The sequence below is a fragment of the Theobroma cacao genome, chromosome 4, assembly GCF_000208745.1.
Source record: "Theobroma cacao cultivar B97-61/B2 chromosome 4, Criollo_cocoa_genome_V2, whole genome shotgun sequence".
Classification (NCBI taxonomy): Eukaryota; Viridiplantae; Streptophyta; class Magnoliopsida; order Malvales; family Malvaceae; genus Theobroma; species Theobroma cacao.
The window spans coordinates 3,178,247-3,196,834 of record NC_030853.1 but is presented as its reverse complement, the minus strand read 5'-3'; the positions used below and the strand labels follow the sequence as shown (position 1 = coordinate 3,196,834).

General features: G+C 32.9%; 1 protein-coding gene across 1 annotated transcript; it reads right to left on the bottom strand.

Annotated features, from left to right (window-relative positions):
* Positions 9,727–16,826, bottom strand: LOC18601140. Its single transcript, XM_007031976.2, has 10 exons — positions 16,601–16,826; positions 14,956–15,360; positions 14,726–14,862; positions 14,328–14,441; positions 14,138–14,221; positions 13,632–13,808; positions 12,680–12,836; positions 12,047–12,207; positions 11,836–11,962; positions 9,727–11,655 (listed from the first exon to the last, which is right to left on the bottom strand). Exons 2-10 carry the CDS (start codon positions 15,271–15,273, stop codon positions 10,294–10,296), a joined length of 2,637 nt encoding a protein of 878 aa, XP_007032038.2. The 5' UTR covers positions 15,274–15,360; positions 16,601–16,826; the 3' UTR covers positions 9,727–10,293.

Genomic DNA, 18,588 nt, shown 5'->3' with positions numbered 1-18,588 from the left:
AAATCTATATCAGATACAATGGACATTGGCACCTCATGCAATCTCACAATTTGCTCCACTTATAACTTTGCTAACTTTCCAATGACATTCCCGTAGGAATAGCCAAAAAGTGAGCAGACTTTGTTAATCTATCAACAATCACCCAAATGCCATCATTACCTTTTGGGGTTCTAGGTAAACCAGATATAAAGTCCACAGTAATTCGTTCCCATTTCCATACTAGAAGTGGGAAGGGTTGCAACAACCTTACTAGGGTCTAATGTTCAACTTTGACTTGTTGACATGTAAAACATTTAGCTACAAACTGTGCAATCTCTCTTTTCATATTATTCCACCAAAAAGTGTTCTTCAAATCTCTATACATCTTGGTACCACCAAGATGGATTGTATAATTACTATAATGAGCTTCCTTCAAAATTTCTCTCTTCAATTCTGCGTCATCTGAAACACAAATTCTATCACCAAACCTAAAAAGTCGTCATCATGAATCCTAAAGTTTGGTTTCGCACTAGATTCAACCTCAAGTTTGATGTGTTAGAGTCGAAGATCATTTACTTGGGTTGTCTTAGTCTTGTGAATTAAAGTTGGCTGTACTCGCATGTTAGCCAATAATGTTCTAGAACCATGCATACGTACACCAATATCCATCCTCCGTAAGTCCTTCAAAATTTGTTTTTGGGAAGTAATCATTGCAGCCATGTTCCTAGAATTCTTTCTACTTAAAGCATCAGCAACTCAATTCGCCTTATTTGGGTGATAATTGATAGTCAATTCATAATCCTTCAACAATTCTTACCATCCTCTCTGTCTCATATTTAACTCCTTTTGCATGAAAAGATACATTAAACTTTTATGATCTATAAAGACCTCACAAGACTCACCCTACAAATAATGTCACCAAATTTTTAAGGCAAAAACTACTACTGCCAACTCTAAATAGTGAATTCGATAGGTTTCCTCATAAGGTTTCAACTGCTTAGAAGCATAAGCGATCACCCTATCATCTTGTATAAGAACACACCCAAGTCTCTTTTTGGAAGCATCACTATAAACAACAAAACCTTTACCACTAGTAGGTATGGTAAACATAAAAGCGGATACTAATCTTTTCTTTAACTCCTCAAAACTCTTTTCACAATCATTTGACCACTCAAAGTGAATCCCTTTTTGGATAAATCTAGCCAAAGGAAAGGCAATACGAGAAAAGTCCTCCACAAATTAATTATAGTACCCTACTAAACCCAAAAAACTACAAATCTCATAAACATTATTCAGTCTCGTCCAATTCACCACTACTTCAACTTTCTTTGAGTCCACCGAAATCCTATCTTTCGACACCACATGCCCAAGGAAAGTAACATTAGAAAGCCATAATTCACATTTCTTCAATTTAGCAAACAACTACTTCTACCTCAAAGTCTCTAAAACGATCCTTAGATACTCTTCATGATCTGTTGAGCTATAAGAATACACCAAAATATCATTAATAAAAACAATCACAAACTTATCCCAATAAGGTTTAAAAATCCCATTCATCAAGTTCATAAAAGCAACTAGAGCATTTGTTAACCCAAAAGGCATAACAAGAAACTCATAATGCCCATATCAGGTACGAAAAGCAGGTTTGGGAACATCCTCAATTTTCACCTTCAACTGGTGGTAAGCAAACCAAAGATCAATTTTTGAGAACACTTGAGCGCTTTTTAGTTGGTCAAATAAATCATCTATCTGAGGAAAAGGATATCTATTATCCATAATCACCTTATTCAACTCTCGTTAATCAATGCATAATCTCATACTCATCCTTCTTCTTTACAAATAACATCGATGTTTCCCATAGAGGTACACTGGATCTAATAAAACCCTTATCAAAAAGTTCTTACAATTGCTCTTTCAACTCCTTCAATTCTACAGGAGCCATTTTATAAGGAGCTTTAAAAATAAGACTAGTTCTTGGAACCAAATCAATAGAGAAGTCAATCTCCCTATTAGGAGGCAAACTAAGTAGATCCTTAAGAAAAACATTAGAAAATTCCTCTACAATAGGAATATTTTCGATCTTTAACTCCTTCATTCTAGTCTCTGTAATAGTTGCAAAAAATCCTTTACAACCACTATTATGCACTCGTCTAGCTTTCAAAGCAGAAATGACTCACAAAAGAGTATAAGTACCACTACCATGAAAACTAAAAGGAGTTTCCTCAAGAATTTCAAAATCAACCATTTTCCCTCAACAGTCAACTTTAACAAAATTTGCAGATAACTAATCCATTCCCAAAATTACATCAACATATTACATATCTAAAACAATGTAGATTTGCAAGCAATTCTTTTTCTTTAATTCTTACCACACACATCTTACAAATCTAATTTGAGACAATTTCACCTATGACTGTAATGTCTAAGCATAGTTCATAATATAAAAGCATCCAAGGCAAGGTAGACTTTCGAACAAATGTAAAAGATATAAAAGAATGAAATACACCAATATCAAACAATTCATGAGCAAAAGCTAAGGCAACTGGCAGTGTACCTAGCACAATTATGTTGGATGCTTCTGCATCAGACTGAGTGATAGCATAAGCACACCTTTAAGTGCGAGGTCTTCCCACTTTTTGATGTCCAATAGAAAATGTCTTTGCAATTTGAACAACATAAGTGGGTTGAGCCCTTTGCGTTGTAGTTTCAAAGGTTCAAGAGTTTTGTGGCTTCTACACTTGAGATTCTTGAGGGATCAAAGGACAATCAGCAATATGATGGCTCCATTGGCCACAATTAAAGCAAGCACTAGTAACACGCCTACATTCAACAGCTCGATGTCCTCCACCACACACTGAACACCTAAGCTCTTGTTGGGACGTCTTGCCATGGTACAATTGAGTTCCTCGAAGAGGAAGTCTATTCTTAAGGTAGCAAAAGTTTGAGACTTTTCAATAGCTTGAAATTTGGAAGGGCTACTAAAAACTCTGTTGCCTCGAAAGTCTAAATCTCTACCCTTTTTTTTTTAAATCCTTTTTCATCTCTTGAGTCTTTATTCATACAGAATCTAAGGATTTCACCCTACCAACCATTTCATTGTCGTTAATCAAATGCAATAGAGCTAAGTCTTTACGAATGTCATCATTCAAACTGTTTTCAAATCTTCTAGGCCTACTTTTATCGTCAAAAACTAGAGAAGTGGTAAATTTGGACAATCGATCAAACTCAGCCTCATAGTTATACACTCTCATACTGCCATGAACCAAATTAAGGAACTCCCTCTTCAATTGTAACAGTTTACTTCAAGGAAAATACTTGGTATAATAGGCGGTGCAAAAATTTCTTCAGTTGAAGAACTTAGGGTCATTTTCATGAGTCTCTTTTTCATCAATTATGTGCACTTCCTTGCAACAGATAAACTGCAAATTTAATCTTATCCTTATTACTGGAATGCATGGCATCAAAAGCTTTCTTCACCTCCTCAATCCATAATTTCACATCATCAAGGTTTGAGGAACCCTTGAAAGAAAGATATGGTATCTTTTTAAACTCACCCAAGGCTTTCCACTTAGAAAACTTATTAACCTATTGGACTAGTTGCAGAAGTTGTCATTGTTCCTTAACCAAATCAGCTACCTCTTGGATCAAGTTCAACACTCTATCATCATTTCCAACCATAATACATTGTATCCCCTCGATCAAGTTGGCAACAGGTTCGTTAATTCCAACAACCATCTAAGCATCTGATGTTTTAACATCATCTTGATTTTAGTTTGGAGGATTCTGAAGTCTCTCAAGGTGAGACCTCCTAACACTAATAACTCTAGCACTAGTCGTAAATTCGTTGAAATTAGGCTCGCGATCTTGACAAAGAGGCATACTAATTATTCAAAGTAAGGAAAATTAGCATTAGCATTTTTTTTATTAAACACTAACATAAACCAATCATAAAAGTATATCAAACATGAATTGAGAAAAAATGTCCTAATCCTATTTTTTTTTACCCATCTCTCGAATCTCGCATAAGTGTCAAAAACTACATAATTATGCCTAAAGTTGGCTCTGATACCATTAAATCTATCACGCCCTAAACCTGAGGCACAACAAACGTCGCATACCTGTAAGATATAATTCTACAGACATGCAAGGCTCAAATACATATACCCACTAACTAAAAGAAGCTAATACACCTGAAGAACATAATGATTCATAAAACTAAATCTGTCAACAGAAATTCAAAAGGTCATAATTTGACAATTTTTAGAATTAAGTCTTTAATACTATAAAGCTAACATGTCAAGATGGAGGCCTGAATACTAAATTAAGATAATTTGATGTTCATAACATTTAAACAATCCTAAGACAATCTAAATCTATATACTAGATTACAAATCATCACTACCCGAAATTCCAGCGTGGTTGACCAAATCACAACTTGAAAAAAAATATGAAGGAATGAGTGAGTCCAACAACTCAACAACTAACATCCAATTTAACAAGATTAAGCATGCTCAAAATATTTATGCCAAAATTACATATTCTCACATACGTATCAAAATATAATTTTAGTAATCTAATTTCAAATAACAGAACTATCTTAATTCCAAATTCTCACATAACAGAATAAAATATAAATTTGACAAAAATTACAGATTTTAATAGTCTCTTGTAACATGCTACGACCACACTTAACCCCTATGGCATAAATCAAAAATAAAACCACAATTAACTTCAATGGCATGGGTCAGAATCAGAACCACAATTAATCCTAGTGGTATGGGTCAAAAGTATATTAGAAACAACTATTGGCTGCACTGAATAAATACCACAAATACTACTATTCTATAATCGGTGATGTTATTGGTAGATCGACCTCTAATCACAAAATACATATAGACATGGTCAACATTTAACCCCCATTAGCAGGGTCAAAGTATAGCCATACTAAGAGACAAAACAAAACATATTTTTAAATTACCTAATTTCACAAAATAATATATCCACTTTCTCGAAACATATCTCATACGCATCAAAAACATATTTATTTCAGACTAGGTACTAATGTTGTATTCACAAAAATAATGCATACTTTAGACAAAATTATATTCCAATATACAAAACCAAAATCGTATTTCAAAAGTCAACATAGAGATCATATTTACTTATATATATTAGCATGCTAACCCGATTAAACAAACAATAAAAAAAAATATTATTCACAAGTACAAAAATCACATTAAGAAAAATTTTAGGGTGTCAAAATACCAAAGGGATATCAGTTAGCTCCCTGATTTGTCAAGTTCACTTTTAAGCAGCAAATCAAAAAATTCTCCTAACAGCTTACTATTTCAAGAAAATATATACAAAAAGCATAATTGAATTTGCAAACCAATCCAACAAAGCGACTCTTCGTTGACCATCCTAAGCACTTAACCTGTGTAACAACCTCTATTGCTATTTAGTAACATTTTTTATTAATAAGGAAATATTTTATTTTTTTAATAAATTAATAAAATAATCAAATTAATAAAATAATCAAATAAAATTGAGAATTAAACTTAAATCATAAAATCAATAACGATTTTAATTTCTAATAAAATGTAATATTAATTTCATATAAAAATCTTATTTGTTATTTTTTCTTAATTTTTGATTTTTTAAAAAATATACTAACCTAAGAAGTAAATTTATAAAACATAAATGTATACACTTTTAGATATGAAAATACAGTAGATATCACATATACAAAACATTAATTAAAATCATATTTTTGAAAAATAAAAAAAAGAGTTTTCTAATTTTTGAAATTTTCAAAATCTAGATGACCATTTAGCTTACTTTGAGCTCTTGTAACTCTTAACTCTAATCGTTTCCATTGATAAAATCAAAACCAATTTGAAGTAATTGAAGTATTCAAATCATAATATAACACCAAAATTTGTTTCGGTTAAAAAGAATACAAGATTCTCAAGTTTCAAAAACCAAAAGTTTAGAAATCATCATAGATATACCAAGATTTCTAGGTTTCTCGTATCAACGAATCTACTTTGAGGCTTTAATTCTCTTAACACAGTAAGCCCCTAATCTAGCCATTGACACCAAATTAAATAGCTCATTTCATACTACAAAAGTCCTCAAAGAAACGACCCAAAATGTTACCGAAATATGGAGTTCCAGTGACCCAAAGTTGGGTCGTCAAAACTATTAAAAACAAGTTTCTAATCAACTTAAAAAATTCGTATCTTCTTAACCACAAAGTCAAACGAGGTGCTACAAAAATCATTAGAGAGATCTTTTTAAGACTTTTCCATTAGTACTTATCATACCACTAAAGAGTCACCAGAACAATACCGGATTTGAATAAAAATTAAGAAAACACAAAATAATTTAGAATTTTTGTGCTCAAACTGTGAAAATACAACCCTAATCATACTTTAATTAGCAATCTCTTAAATATTTTTCCCTTTTCTCTGTCTTTTTTCTTTTTCTTTGGGGTTAAACTCTTTTGACTGCCTATCTTTTAAGTCTGATGAAATGAATTGATGTTAATTTTTTTGTCTTTTCTTTTAGAATGTGGTAATGTAAAATTAAGCCTAACCTCCTCTATTTTTTTTTTCTTAAACTTGGTAACTGTCCTTAACTTCTTTCTTAAACGTGATTTAACGTGATATTGTCAGGTAAATAAATTGACCTTAACCCTTTATCTTAAACGCGGTAAATAAAAACTAACACCAATTAAAACTTCTTTATTTGCTTAAAGACCCCTTTTTTCTATTTATTCATTATTAAGGTACCAAGGTCATAATTATAAATAAATAAAATAAAAAATAAAACAACATTTGCTTATTTATTTTTATAAAAACTATAGGTTAATAAATTTAAATGTTTTTATAATATATATATATATTGAGGGGCATTACACTTGCATTTTAATCATTACTTTACTTCTATACCAAACACTACAATTTTATCTTCCCTACAATCACATTACTTGTAATCACATTACATTGTAAGGTACCAAACGCTACCTTGGTCCTTATACTCTAACAAAGTGGTGAATTTAGTCCTTATACAATAATTTGTGAAATTTGAATAGTTATATTTTTCAAAATTGACAATATTAGTCTAATGTGTTAAAAATTTTTTATTATTTATGTTGATATATCGTTTTACTGTGTTGACATGTAATTTTCATGTTGATATAACATTCAATTCGATGACATGAAAATAATAATATAGCATTTCACAAATAATGCAATAGTGTTAATATGACGTGAACAAGCACTAATATGAATTTTATAAATGCAGACATGAAATTATCCAATGTGAGCTAATGGTTTTAAATAAGATTGGAAAAGAAATAGATTAAAAATACAAATAGTTTTTTAGGATTTAGAAAAAAAGTGTTGTAAGATAGAGAATAATTGAATTTTTGTGATTCATAATTTAAAGCAATAAAAAGAATATTGTCAAATAGATCTAAAATGATATGTCAATATTAACACATCATTATATTCGATGTCACATCAGTAAGAAAATGCCACATTAGTATAGATAACAAAAAAAAAACATATTGGACTAATATTGTCAATTTTAAAAAGTACAATAACTTAATTTTCTTAAATTGTCGTATAGAAACTAAATCTACTATTTTGCTCAAATACAAGGACTAATTGCATAATTTAACCTAACTAGCTATCGGAACCACCGACCTTCATCACTACCGTGCCGACCCATTTTCTCACCTTTAAATTTTTTAGGAAAAAATTTTTTTTTGATAAATTTCAGTTACAACCTTGTGATTTTTTTTAATTATGATTAGGTAAATAACTTCTATTCTCGTTAAAAAATTAAATTATAAAAATATTTTTAAAAATGAATAAATAAATTATTTTGGAATTAATTAAAAATATTTCAATAATTTTATAAGATATAATTAATAATTTAATTATTTATGAAAATAAAATTATTCACGAACTATTAATTGAAAAAAATATTCACATAATATTAATTCAAAAATATTATAAAATATTATGTAAAAAATATTAAAATAACAAGAAATATAATTAAAATTTACTTGTCTCAACTATTATTGTTACTAAGTAAAAAGATCCCCTCTCCTCCTTGTTTTAGTTATCCAAACCTCGATGTCTTTAGCGTTGCCATATTGACCCATTTCCTCAACTTTTTCTTTTTCTACTTAATTTTAATTTTCTTTAAATATATGTGATTTTTTTATTTGTATTTCATGAATAATTTCTATTTGTACAAAAAATTAAATTCTAAAAATACTCTTAAAACTAAATATATAAATTAACCTTAAATTCAATTGAGAAAATGTTAATAATTAATGGTCTAACTATATGTCACAGATCCCACATAAGTAAGAGATAAGGTAAGTATTGGATATATAAATATAGATCTTCTACCACCTATCAAGCATGTCTTTTGAGTTGAAAATATAAATCTGTGATTTATAGATTTACTTAAACTTTATTTTCAAAGTTTAACCACATGAGGTTGGGCTTAAGTTTAGTGTAAGAGTCCTGCTCCTCTATTGATAAAGAACCAAAGCTTAGTGTAAGAGTCTCTCTCCTTTATTGGGCTTAAGTTTAATGTAATAGTCCTTTATTGGGCTTAAGTTTAGTGTAAGAGTCCCTCTCCTATATTGATAAAGAACCAAAGCTCAGTGTAAGAGTCTTTCTCTTTTATTGGTAAAGAATTAGTGCAACAAAAACGTTGCACAATTGAATAGGGTAAAATTGAGTAGGGTAAAATGCCACAAATTCTACGTCAGTAAAAGATGGGGTGAGTTTTGTGTATATAAATGAGTTTTTGGGTGAGTTTTGAGTATATAAATATGAGTCTTTCACAGCTTACTAAGCATGTTTTTTAAGTTAAAAATGTAAGCTCATAATTTATAGATTTATTTAAAATCTATTTTCAGAATTTAAGATTATATGAGATTTGACTTAAATTCTGACATGTAACACTATATATAAAGCAAAAATTATTCGTAAATTATTAATTGAAAAAAATATTCACATCATCATTATTATTATTATTTGTCAGAGGTGGGGCCAACGGCCAAGCCCAAACAAAGGGATCCAAACCATTGTGCTCCTTAAAAATTGTCGGCCCTGGGATAGAATAATGAAACTACCAGCACTTTCTATCTATAGTATTTTTCTTCCCTTTTGCCACTGTTAATATAATTATAGTATAAGACAAAATCACAAACTAAATTGCCTCTAGTCATGATTTCCATTGTTAACAAGGAGATACCAACATGTGTTTTATGTTTTGGCCGTACATTGTCAGGACTGTGTGACTGAGTTTAGTTAGGAACAGGACATTGTCAAAATGTTGTTTCATCCGATGCTTTGATATCCTGGAATGCACACTGCTAGTACTAGTTAATAGTTAGCATCATGGCACGACCTGAATGTATCTGTGGTTTATATTTAATACACCGTATAGAACAAACCATATGTTATTTTCGCACATTTATGAGCCAATAATTAATATTTTGTAATAATGTAATATACTGACAATGCATTAAATATAAACTCTTTTGTTCGTATGCAAATTATGCAAACAGTTTGCAGTCAAAAGATGGGTCTGTCATTCTGGGAGAAACTTTGAACCCAAGCGAGTACTTGTAATCTTTAAAACAACTCCTACTTCGAAAATTGAAAATCCTGCATCAACTATGTTCTTAAAAGTATATAATGGTTAACACTTGACTGACACAGTCAACTCAGCTGCCTCCCATGTATTATTAGCCCACTCACAACCTCATAAAAACATATTGTTCAACTAAGACAGAAAGACAAAGTTTCAATTAGAACTTCTAAAATTATTGCAAATACTTCAGTCAATGGGATAAGAGGATAACAAAATTAAAAAAAAAAAAGAATCCCCAAGAGAATATTGTAATATGTAAATCTACCAAATATGAGATGCCAGGACTATTTCATCCTTCACAACTTACCCCCCACCAGCCCCTCTAACATCTACCTATATACAAAGGTGTCGAGTTCAGTTGGCTCTTTGTATAGGTATGTACAAAAACCTATCCCAGAGTCTTGTATACTCCGCTGCTGCAAATCTGCAGTTGTAACCTAGAAGTCTCTTCTAGCATTTCTCTAAAAATAATTTAAGAAACAAACTCCCATCAGATGAAGTTTCACATTCGGCATATCTTCCAATCCTCCAAACCAGCCCATGACTATAAACTTTAACCCTCCAATTAATTCCACTATAATTTTAGACCTCCCTTCCTCAACAAGGCAATATCAAAAAGAGACCCTCTTATTGATTCCATGACCTCAAATATGGTTTCCCCATTGGATCATGCAAAGCAGAATTCTGATGTGGCAAGGTCATCCATCCCATATCATCAGGCATCAGTGAGGTAGTTGCATCACGACCCCCTAAATAATCAAGTGGATGAGCAGCTTGCTGTAAACTATTTCCAATAATTCCAGAAGTGCCCCCACTCACCAATCCATTGTTCCTCTGTGAAATGAACTGCTGGGCAGAGCTCATTGATTCATAAGGGCTACTTGAACGAAGTTGGTTACATTGAGATAGAACGCTAAATAGGCTCTGATCTGCATTGCTTCCACTCGGAATACCCTGGCTTGGGCCACTAAAACCATCTGAACCAGCCCACCCACCACGAGCTTGAACTTGATGCTCTCCAGTAAACCAGTTTGGACTCAATAATTCTCCACTATTCAACTGATGTTGGAAAGGTGCTGACATGCGGACAGGATTGACAGGCCAAACCTGCATATTTCCTGAAGGCAAGTGTTCTTGCCTTGGGGTCAAGTACCTCTCCCCATCAGAGTAAAGGTTTTCTGACATGTTTTGTTGCATATAAACCTCATTCTGACTCTTTTGCCCCTCCTCTAATGGCAGTGATGACTGCAACTGCTCCTGAAATTGCCCATTAAAATGACCATCTTCCATCACCAAATTCTTTGGGGGCTGAAAATCTAACCCTGCCTGTTTCTGCTCGCTATGATATGACAACATTCCCTGATCCTTGAAAAAGGATTGAAGTAGCTCATTTCTTTCTTGGTTTGCATAAGAACTAAAGGAACCATCTTCAGAATGTCCATGCAACAAAACCTTCCCAGTACTGTCTTCATTCAAGTCTGACTCCAGATCAATCATTTGGTTCTGTTGGTCTTCATTGGCTTGATGTGCAAGTGGCAATCCACTGGCAGGTGTGTATTCATGGCCTGCAGTAGAATCATGGTAAGAGTGTTGCATGTTATCTGCTGGCCAGACATTTTCTGCTGAAGAGACAGGAACTTCCTGACTAACAGTTGCATCAGCAGTGTTCAAATTCTCCGAGTGCTCGCATGCATCTGAAAAAGAATCATCTGATTTTGAGAGATTCTCATTGTTTTCAGACTCCATATCCACACGGTTGCACGTGTGGCCACTATCAGTAGAAGAAATCTGCTGTGGGGACTGGTTCTGAGGTAAGGCCAGACCAGACTCCCCCTCTTGCATGCTGGACTCGCTGTCTGTTGCTTCAGCATCCTTCTGATCCTCAAGAAACTCCTCAGGGTCCTCTTTCTCTACATCTAAAACAGCCAAGTTTGGACCACCATAGTCTTCCTGATCCTGGACCTTTCCAGTATCTTCCTCCTCATCATCCTGACATGCCAACAAGAAAGATCAACATGATAGTAGCATGGAAGATGTTTAAAGCCACATAACAATAGAAACACATATCCAATGAGTTTGGTGAATATCGAACAAACAACATGTATGCAAGCATCCAAAATAATACATATAAAAGGGGAAAGGACAACAGCAAAGGACAGAGTAATAAACCTCCAACACCGGATTTAGTTTTTCTTTCATATCGTGCTTCAACAACTTGGTTATTTCCCATTTCTGTAACTGCACTTCTCTCCAGTTTGCATATGCTGCAGGGAGATCTTCTTGTGCCAATCTCAACCTATTAAAACAATGATTCATTTTGAGCAGGGGTATAATTAAAATTTTCATAGTTCAAGAAAGAATTGTTCGCTTCAACACTCACCAATGTTCATGCAACTTCCTCTGTTCTTCTTCCATGAAGACTTCATATGGCTGCACATGCAAGCTATCAATGTCACCTAAGACACGGTTGAGGGACCTTGCCTGAATGCTTCTACCAGACTGCTTCATATTCTTAATAAGTTCATGTTGCTTCTTGCTTATCTGGAACATATCAAAGGCAAATAATCAGAAATTACCTCAGAGAAACATGAGAGAACAAGAGAGAAGGCTGAGTAGTAATAGATACTAGAGAGACCCTTGTTAAAGAATATAATGGAAAACATGCTAACCGTCTCTAGTACGCTAAAATAATTGTTCCTGACCAATGGTACGGTGGCTAGAACCAAGTTTATTTGCTACAAAAGCTACAAAGTGACAAGATAACAGAGCAGTAATGGCTCAACCATATCTCAGTAGAAACAATCCGAGCTAGGTATCTGACCAATGGTTTAGAGGAAAACTCATAAAAGAAGCCTCCAGATGTTGCATGCTTGTCTTAACTAATCCAGAATATAATTAATGATTAATCCTATACCAGAAAGGATAAACTCTAATCCAAGGAGATAACTGATAAAAATAAAAAGCACCTCCTCAATTAATCTTACAACTTATGTCAATCAAAGCAGATGCTGACCTTAAAACATGACATATATTTGGCACCATCACTCTGCTGAATATTGTGCTTGTGTAGCTTGTCACCCTTCTTGGGCCTTTCTTCTGCAGTCAGTGCATCACCCGAACCAGTCAAGAGAATTCTACATTTTTCCTTGATGAAACCTTTCTCGTACATTCTGGCATCCATGATAACTAATAAGATTCATTCACCTTGGATAAAAATAAACTGAGTAAATCAAAAAGAACCTAGTGCAGCCACCAGAAGACCTAATGCTGCAAAAGTTTCTCACTCATAGTTATGGTTAACATAATTTCTAATTCAGCAGAAAAATGACAAGATCAACAACCACCTAAACCACAAATAAAGACAAGAATGAAGCAAAAAAATGATCTTAGGAGCTGAAAATAGCATTACAAGCAGAGAAAGTTCCACTGGGATATCTGCAATGTTACTTCCCACAAAACCTGACCATTTACATCAAACCTCTTAGATGAAAAACTAAACTGAGATTTTTTCTTAGGTAGGCACACAATTTAGAGATAAATATAGTAATAACGAGGAAAAGCTATGTGCTGCAAAAGAAGCAACCAAGAAAACTACTCTAAAAAATAATAAGCAAGCTATAGTTTCTCTGCTCAGAATTCGAAGGTATTTCACCCAAGATGGGGATGAGGGAAAAACATCCAGGGTCAACTTTGTTCGGTCGAAATCTTACCATTTTCATTTTGTTAAACCCACTATGAGATTTATGAGGGTTACAAAATCTCATATATCACCTAAATAAATAAATCACATTCTCTTTTTGCAGTTAAAAGAGAACCAGTGGAGGAACTATGGAAAATGAACCACAAAACTCACACAAAGCATGCATTTTGAAAGCAATATTCAATCTCTTACTTTTGTGAACTTCAACAAGTTGCACAAAATGACAATAAATGCAGCATGGTGGTTCACCATGGGAAGACGTTACCTTCTTTGTTGTTCTCCACCCTTCATAACAGAAGAATTCTGATTATCACTACTGCATGCTTTCTCATCTGCAACCCAAGAACAAGATTCAGAAGTAGCTGTAACATCCTGCTCAACACTGCCAAGCCTAGATTCATTCGAATTTGAGAAAACCCTCTTCTCGCCAACCCTTCTTGACCTACCAAAGAAATTGATTGTAACCCAAAATTGAGATTTCGTCTTAACACATAAAAGAAATAAATATTAAAAAGTGAACACAAAAGTTTAATCCCTCATTTTTGTTTTGAACAACCCATTACAAGAGAAAAGTTTCAAAATTGAACAACCAATGGTATTGTATTCCGTATTTTGATGCCATCATATAACAATGAAGCTGAGAAACAAGTTCCTAAGGGCACATCCTTGCCAATGTATATGTCCATTGGTAGCACCTATTTAACACAGAAAAGCCTTCATCTGCTATAACCATCACTTACACATAAAGTAAAACATGTAGAGAAAACAAACCTCCAAAACTTCTGTACAATTTCTTGTTCTGGGTCTTGGCAGCTTTCCCATTTCTCCTTCAGTTTCTGCAAACACTCTATAATACTGCCACAAAAAGCAAAACAATGTTGCAACCATATCATCAGCACCAAGCGCACCTGTACCAAGTCTACCTTATATTCATAGGTAAATTCAGCCACATTCAACATACTCATCATGGTAGTCCTGTAACTCTGAGTAGTATGCTTTCTTCTCTGCCTTTAAACGCTGTTCCCCCTGAATAACTGCATCAGGGTGAAGATGACCCAAACAAAGTGATGCACCCCTGTAAGCATAATTCCAGTTAAATCTAGCAGACTCAAACTCTACATTAGCATCCTCAAATACATATCTCCTGAAAAGCAGAACTAGAGAAATAAAACAGATATTCCCACAAGAGCTGTAACTTTGTTGTAATAAATCACAAGTAGAAAAGCTGCAAATACATGCGTGCATCTATGTGTAAATCTAATAGTCACATGTCTAAATGCACGGCTGACAGAAACTGCAAGAAGAAAGGATCCATTGTCCACACGGAGGAAACAGTGTCAAAAAAGAATATGTACTCGCCATTTAAGAAAAGGATTTCCAAAGTGAAAGTTCTCTTCTGCAAGCAATGCTTGCAGAACCTGCTCTTTGTCTGTTCCTGTAGGAAGAAACTGCATCAGAAGATTTCTCTCATTTTCAGACAGATGATTCTGCCAAACCTGTAACAATTTCAATGCAAATTCCATAAAGCATGAGATCAGCAGACAAAGGACATTTGAAGCAACTGTGATAAAGAATAACAAGAATATTACCTCATAAGAAAGCACCTCTGTCAAGTTCTCTAAGTCAAAAGTTTCATGAGGAAGCGTCAAAACATCTGCCAAAACTCTGTGGTAATGTGGTGCGGAATCAATAAATGGCCTCAAATGCCTCCGACTCAGGCCAATTTGTTCCCTTTTGGCAACAACTCTTTTTTTGTTGCCATCCCACTCAAGGGAAATACAACATTTTGTGTTTAAATCATTTTGAAGTGACTCTAGTTTTCTCTTTTTGGTTCTGTATTGGTCCCGAGAATTGCAGCCAGCAATGCTGGCACCATTCAGTCGCTTTCTTCGTTGATCAGCCGCCATTGACACCAGATATCAACAGAATCGGCAAAAGAATGTTGTAGAATTATACAAGAAGATATGCTCTTGACAATACATACCAATCATTTCCTGCATGTCCAAAGTGAAAACCATCACTCAATTGTAAGCCACAAAAGGAAGCCCTTGAATCATCAAAAGAATAGCAATACATCCACCTTTTAATCAGAAAAATGCAGAAGACTGCTCCAGCAGTGCAGGGCACAACACATCCAATGGTTTTAGGTTTATATATACAGTTCAGAATATATCAGAAAACAAATCCCACGCATGCCAGAAACTACAAGTTGAAGTAAGTGATACTGTGATAGAACCACAAACTCCAAAACCCCACCCTATATAACAATAAAGAGATCTTTCCAAATTTCTAAATTGAGTACTTCTTTGAGAAAGAAGGCACCCCTACTGATTTGGACCCTAAAACACAATCCTCCAAATGAGGCAAAATATAAAGAAAACAACTTATCTAATTGATAATATGAGTATGCTTAATCTAAAACTGGTTTTTCAAAATCCCAAGATTCCATCTAGTATGGAAATGTCCAAATCCACCACTACCCTTACCCCCATATGAGAAAAAAAACAAAACAAAACAAAATGATAAAAAAAATTAGTATTTCAACCGAGTACACAGTGTACATACTGACATTTTTTTTTTTTTTGCAATATATTTGCCATAAAAATTAACAGTAGCCTCGTTACCATAGCAGCTGCCACAACATCAAGTCCAAAAATATAGTCCACTCCGAAACAAAATAAAAACAGGTATACTGATTCGATAATTTCTTTTAGTCATTATAATCAAAAGTTGAATTGAAGCCCAAGGAAGTAAGTATTGCAACAAAGCAAACCAAGTTGAAAATCTTTCATCTGCACCAAGTATTTAGGCGAGAAAGTATTACTTGAATTTAACTCAGCATTCAGCAATCAACATATAGTAAAGAATACAAAACTCTCTCCACAATAAAATAACAACAAGAGTAATTCATGAATAAAGAAAAAATTTAAAATAAAAAAGGAAAACTTTTATAATCAAAACAAGATAATTTGAATTGAAACAGTTAGCAAGCATCAAACAAAAAGATTTCCCCGAATCAGAAACAAAAAGAGACGCATTGAATCAATAACACAAACAACAAAACCAAAAAAACGGAAGCCAACGCACAATTTTCACCAACTGTAACAGCAGCCAGTCTTCAAAAGGAAAAATAACGAAACAAAGGTACCTCCTTTTATCAATCAAAAACAATCAAACCCTAAAAAAAACAAAACCCAAAAAGATAATAAAATTTTTACAAAAAAAAAAAAGTACCTTCAAACAAGTCGGAATAGGCGTTCGAGAAAACGCAAAATCAGAAGGAAAAGACGGTAAGGAAAGGGGCAGAGAAAAGCAGGGAAGGCGGCGAGAGAAAGAGAGAAAACAAGGGTTTGGAGTTATCCAATAGAGGGAGAGACAAACACACACACACAAACAGGAGATAGAGTATGGTTGAATACAAGGGAAGAGAGAGAGAGAGAGAGAGAGGAGGGGGAGGGGGGGNGAGAGAGAGAGAGAGAGAGAGAGAGGGGGGGGGAGGGTTGAGGACGATCGGACGGGTGCGGTTTCTCGGAACCGTTATGTGAACATTGAATCGTTCATTCGCGCGCAGGGAGGCTCGGCTTTGGCTCCAGCCGCTTCCTAATCCTAGGTTCGCTCTCCGTCTCGTCGGTGCAGACTAATCTTTTCTCTCTCTTTTTTTTTATATTTTTTTCTGAAATTTATTTATTTATATTTTCTAATATTTAAAGAAAGTCATCCTGAACCGGATTGGGATTGGATGGATCCTTTAAGGAAAGGTCATCTGACTGAACGGAGGAAAATAGTTTATTGTCCACGTCATAAAATCACTTAAATTTATAATATTAGTAAATATTTTTACTTGATAAAATAAAATTATAAAGAAATTTATCACTTATTTTCTTGTTTTATGAAATTAATAGTTGAGTTGTTATCATGAATTAATGAAATACCAATTTAGTTGATAAAATTATTAATTAATAAAATAATACTATATCAAGTTAAAGAAAAATATGTAAACTTATTTTTTTCCAAATAAAAGTCACTTTTGTAACTATTTATTTTTATCCAAAAAATACAGTTAAACCTCTATAAATTAATACTCTTGAGATCATGAAAATTTATTAATTAATTGAGATATTATTTAATTAATAAATTAATAATTTATTAATTTATACATCAATTAATAAAAATTTAATTTATCAAGATATTTTTTTTCAAAATATTAAACTTAATATATATGTATTGTACATAAACACTACACCAAAGGTTCTTAATGTACTAAAAAGAGTTAGAGATGAGATCTAAAAAGACATCAATTTCAAGACGAAACAAATAATATTGGAGTTATATATTACAAAAACCTCTTAATTGAGTTATGTATATATATAATTTTAATGTATAAAGAGAGTATTAAATTACATATCTAGTGGGATCTATGTGTGTTTTTTTTAAATGTATTATCTTATACATTTAATAAATTATTAATTTACCGTATTAGTCCAAAATCAAGATCGATCAAAAATATTATTTAATTAAGATTATTAATTTATTAAGTATTAATTTATAAAAGTTATACTGTATTACATATTTAATTTGTTTTTTTTAAATTACTTATTTTTATATATTTAAAAGAGAAACTCATTTTCTTTGCTTTTATTTTTTTTTCAAGTGTTACAAGATCTAGTTATAAATAGACATTAGTAAATGTCTTTAAAGCCTTTTTCACCTAAACTTTTATTACCAAAATTCAAACTTTTACCTTTTTTTTATCTTCTTTTCGAAGGAAAATGGTCAATGAAATTAATGGTTTGGCCTTTAATGGAAAGCAGAGTCATCTCCCTTACAAGTCTATTGGTACATGCAACATACTAAATATCATGAATTCTATATCAGTAAAAAATATAGTAGGTTTTAAATATATAAATATGTGTCTTTCATTACCTATCAAATATGTTTTTTTGGTTGAAAATATAGATTTATGATTTATAAGTTTATTTAAACTTTATTTTCAAAGTTTAAGTTCACACAAAATTAAGCTTAAATTTTAGACCTCATGAGAGGTATAGGACTAAGTGTAAGAGTTTCTCTCTTATAAATAGCAAGTACAATAAAAATATTATACAAATGGCTGGAGTAGAATGTCACAGATTGCATATCAGTAAGAGACAATGTAGGTATTATATATATAAATATAGACCTTTCACCACTTATCAAACATGTATTTTGAGTTAAAAACGTGA

Coding starts and splice junctions, on each gene's coding strand:
- LOC18601140 (XM_007031976.2), bottom strand. CDS start 15,273: ATGGCGGCTGATCAACGAAGAAAGCGACTGAATGGTGCCAGCATTGCT. Junction 14,222..14,327: donor TTACAGGACTACCATGATGA/GTATGTTGAATG, acceptor TTTTTGTGGCAG/TATTATAGAGTGTTTGCAGA. Junction 11,656..11,835: donor AACTAAATCCGGTGTTGGAG/GTTTATTACTCT, acceptor TTGGCATGTCAG/GATGATGAGGAGGAAGATAC.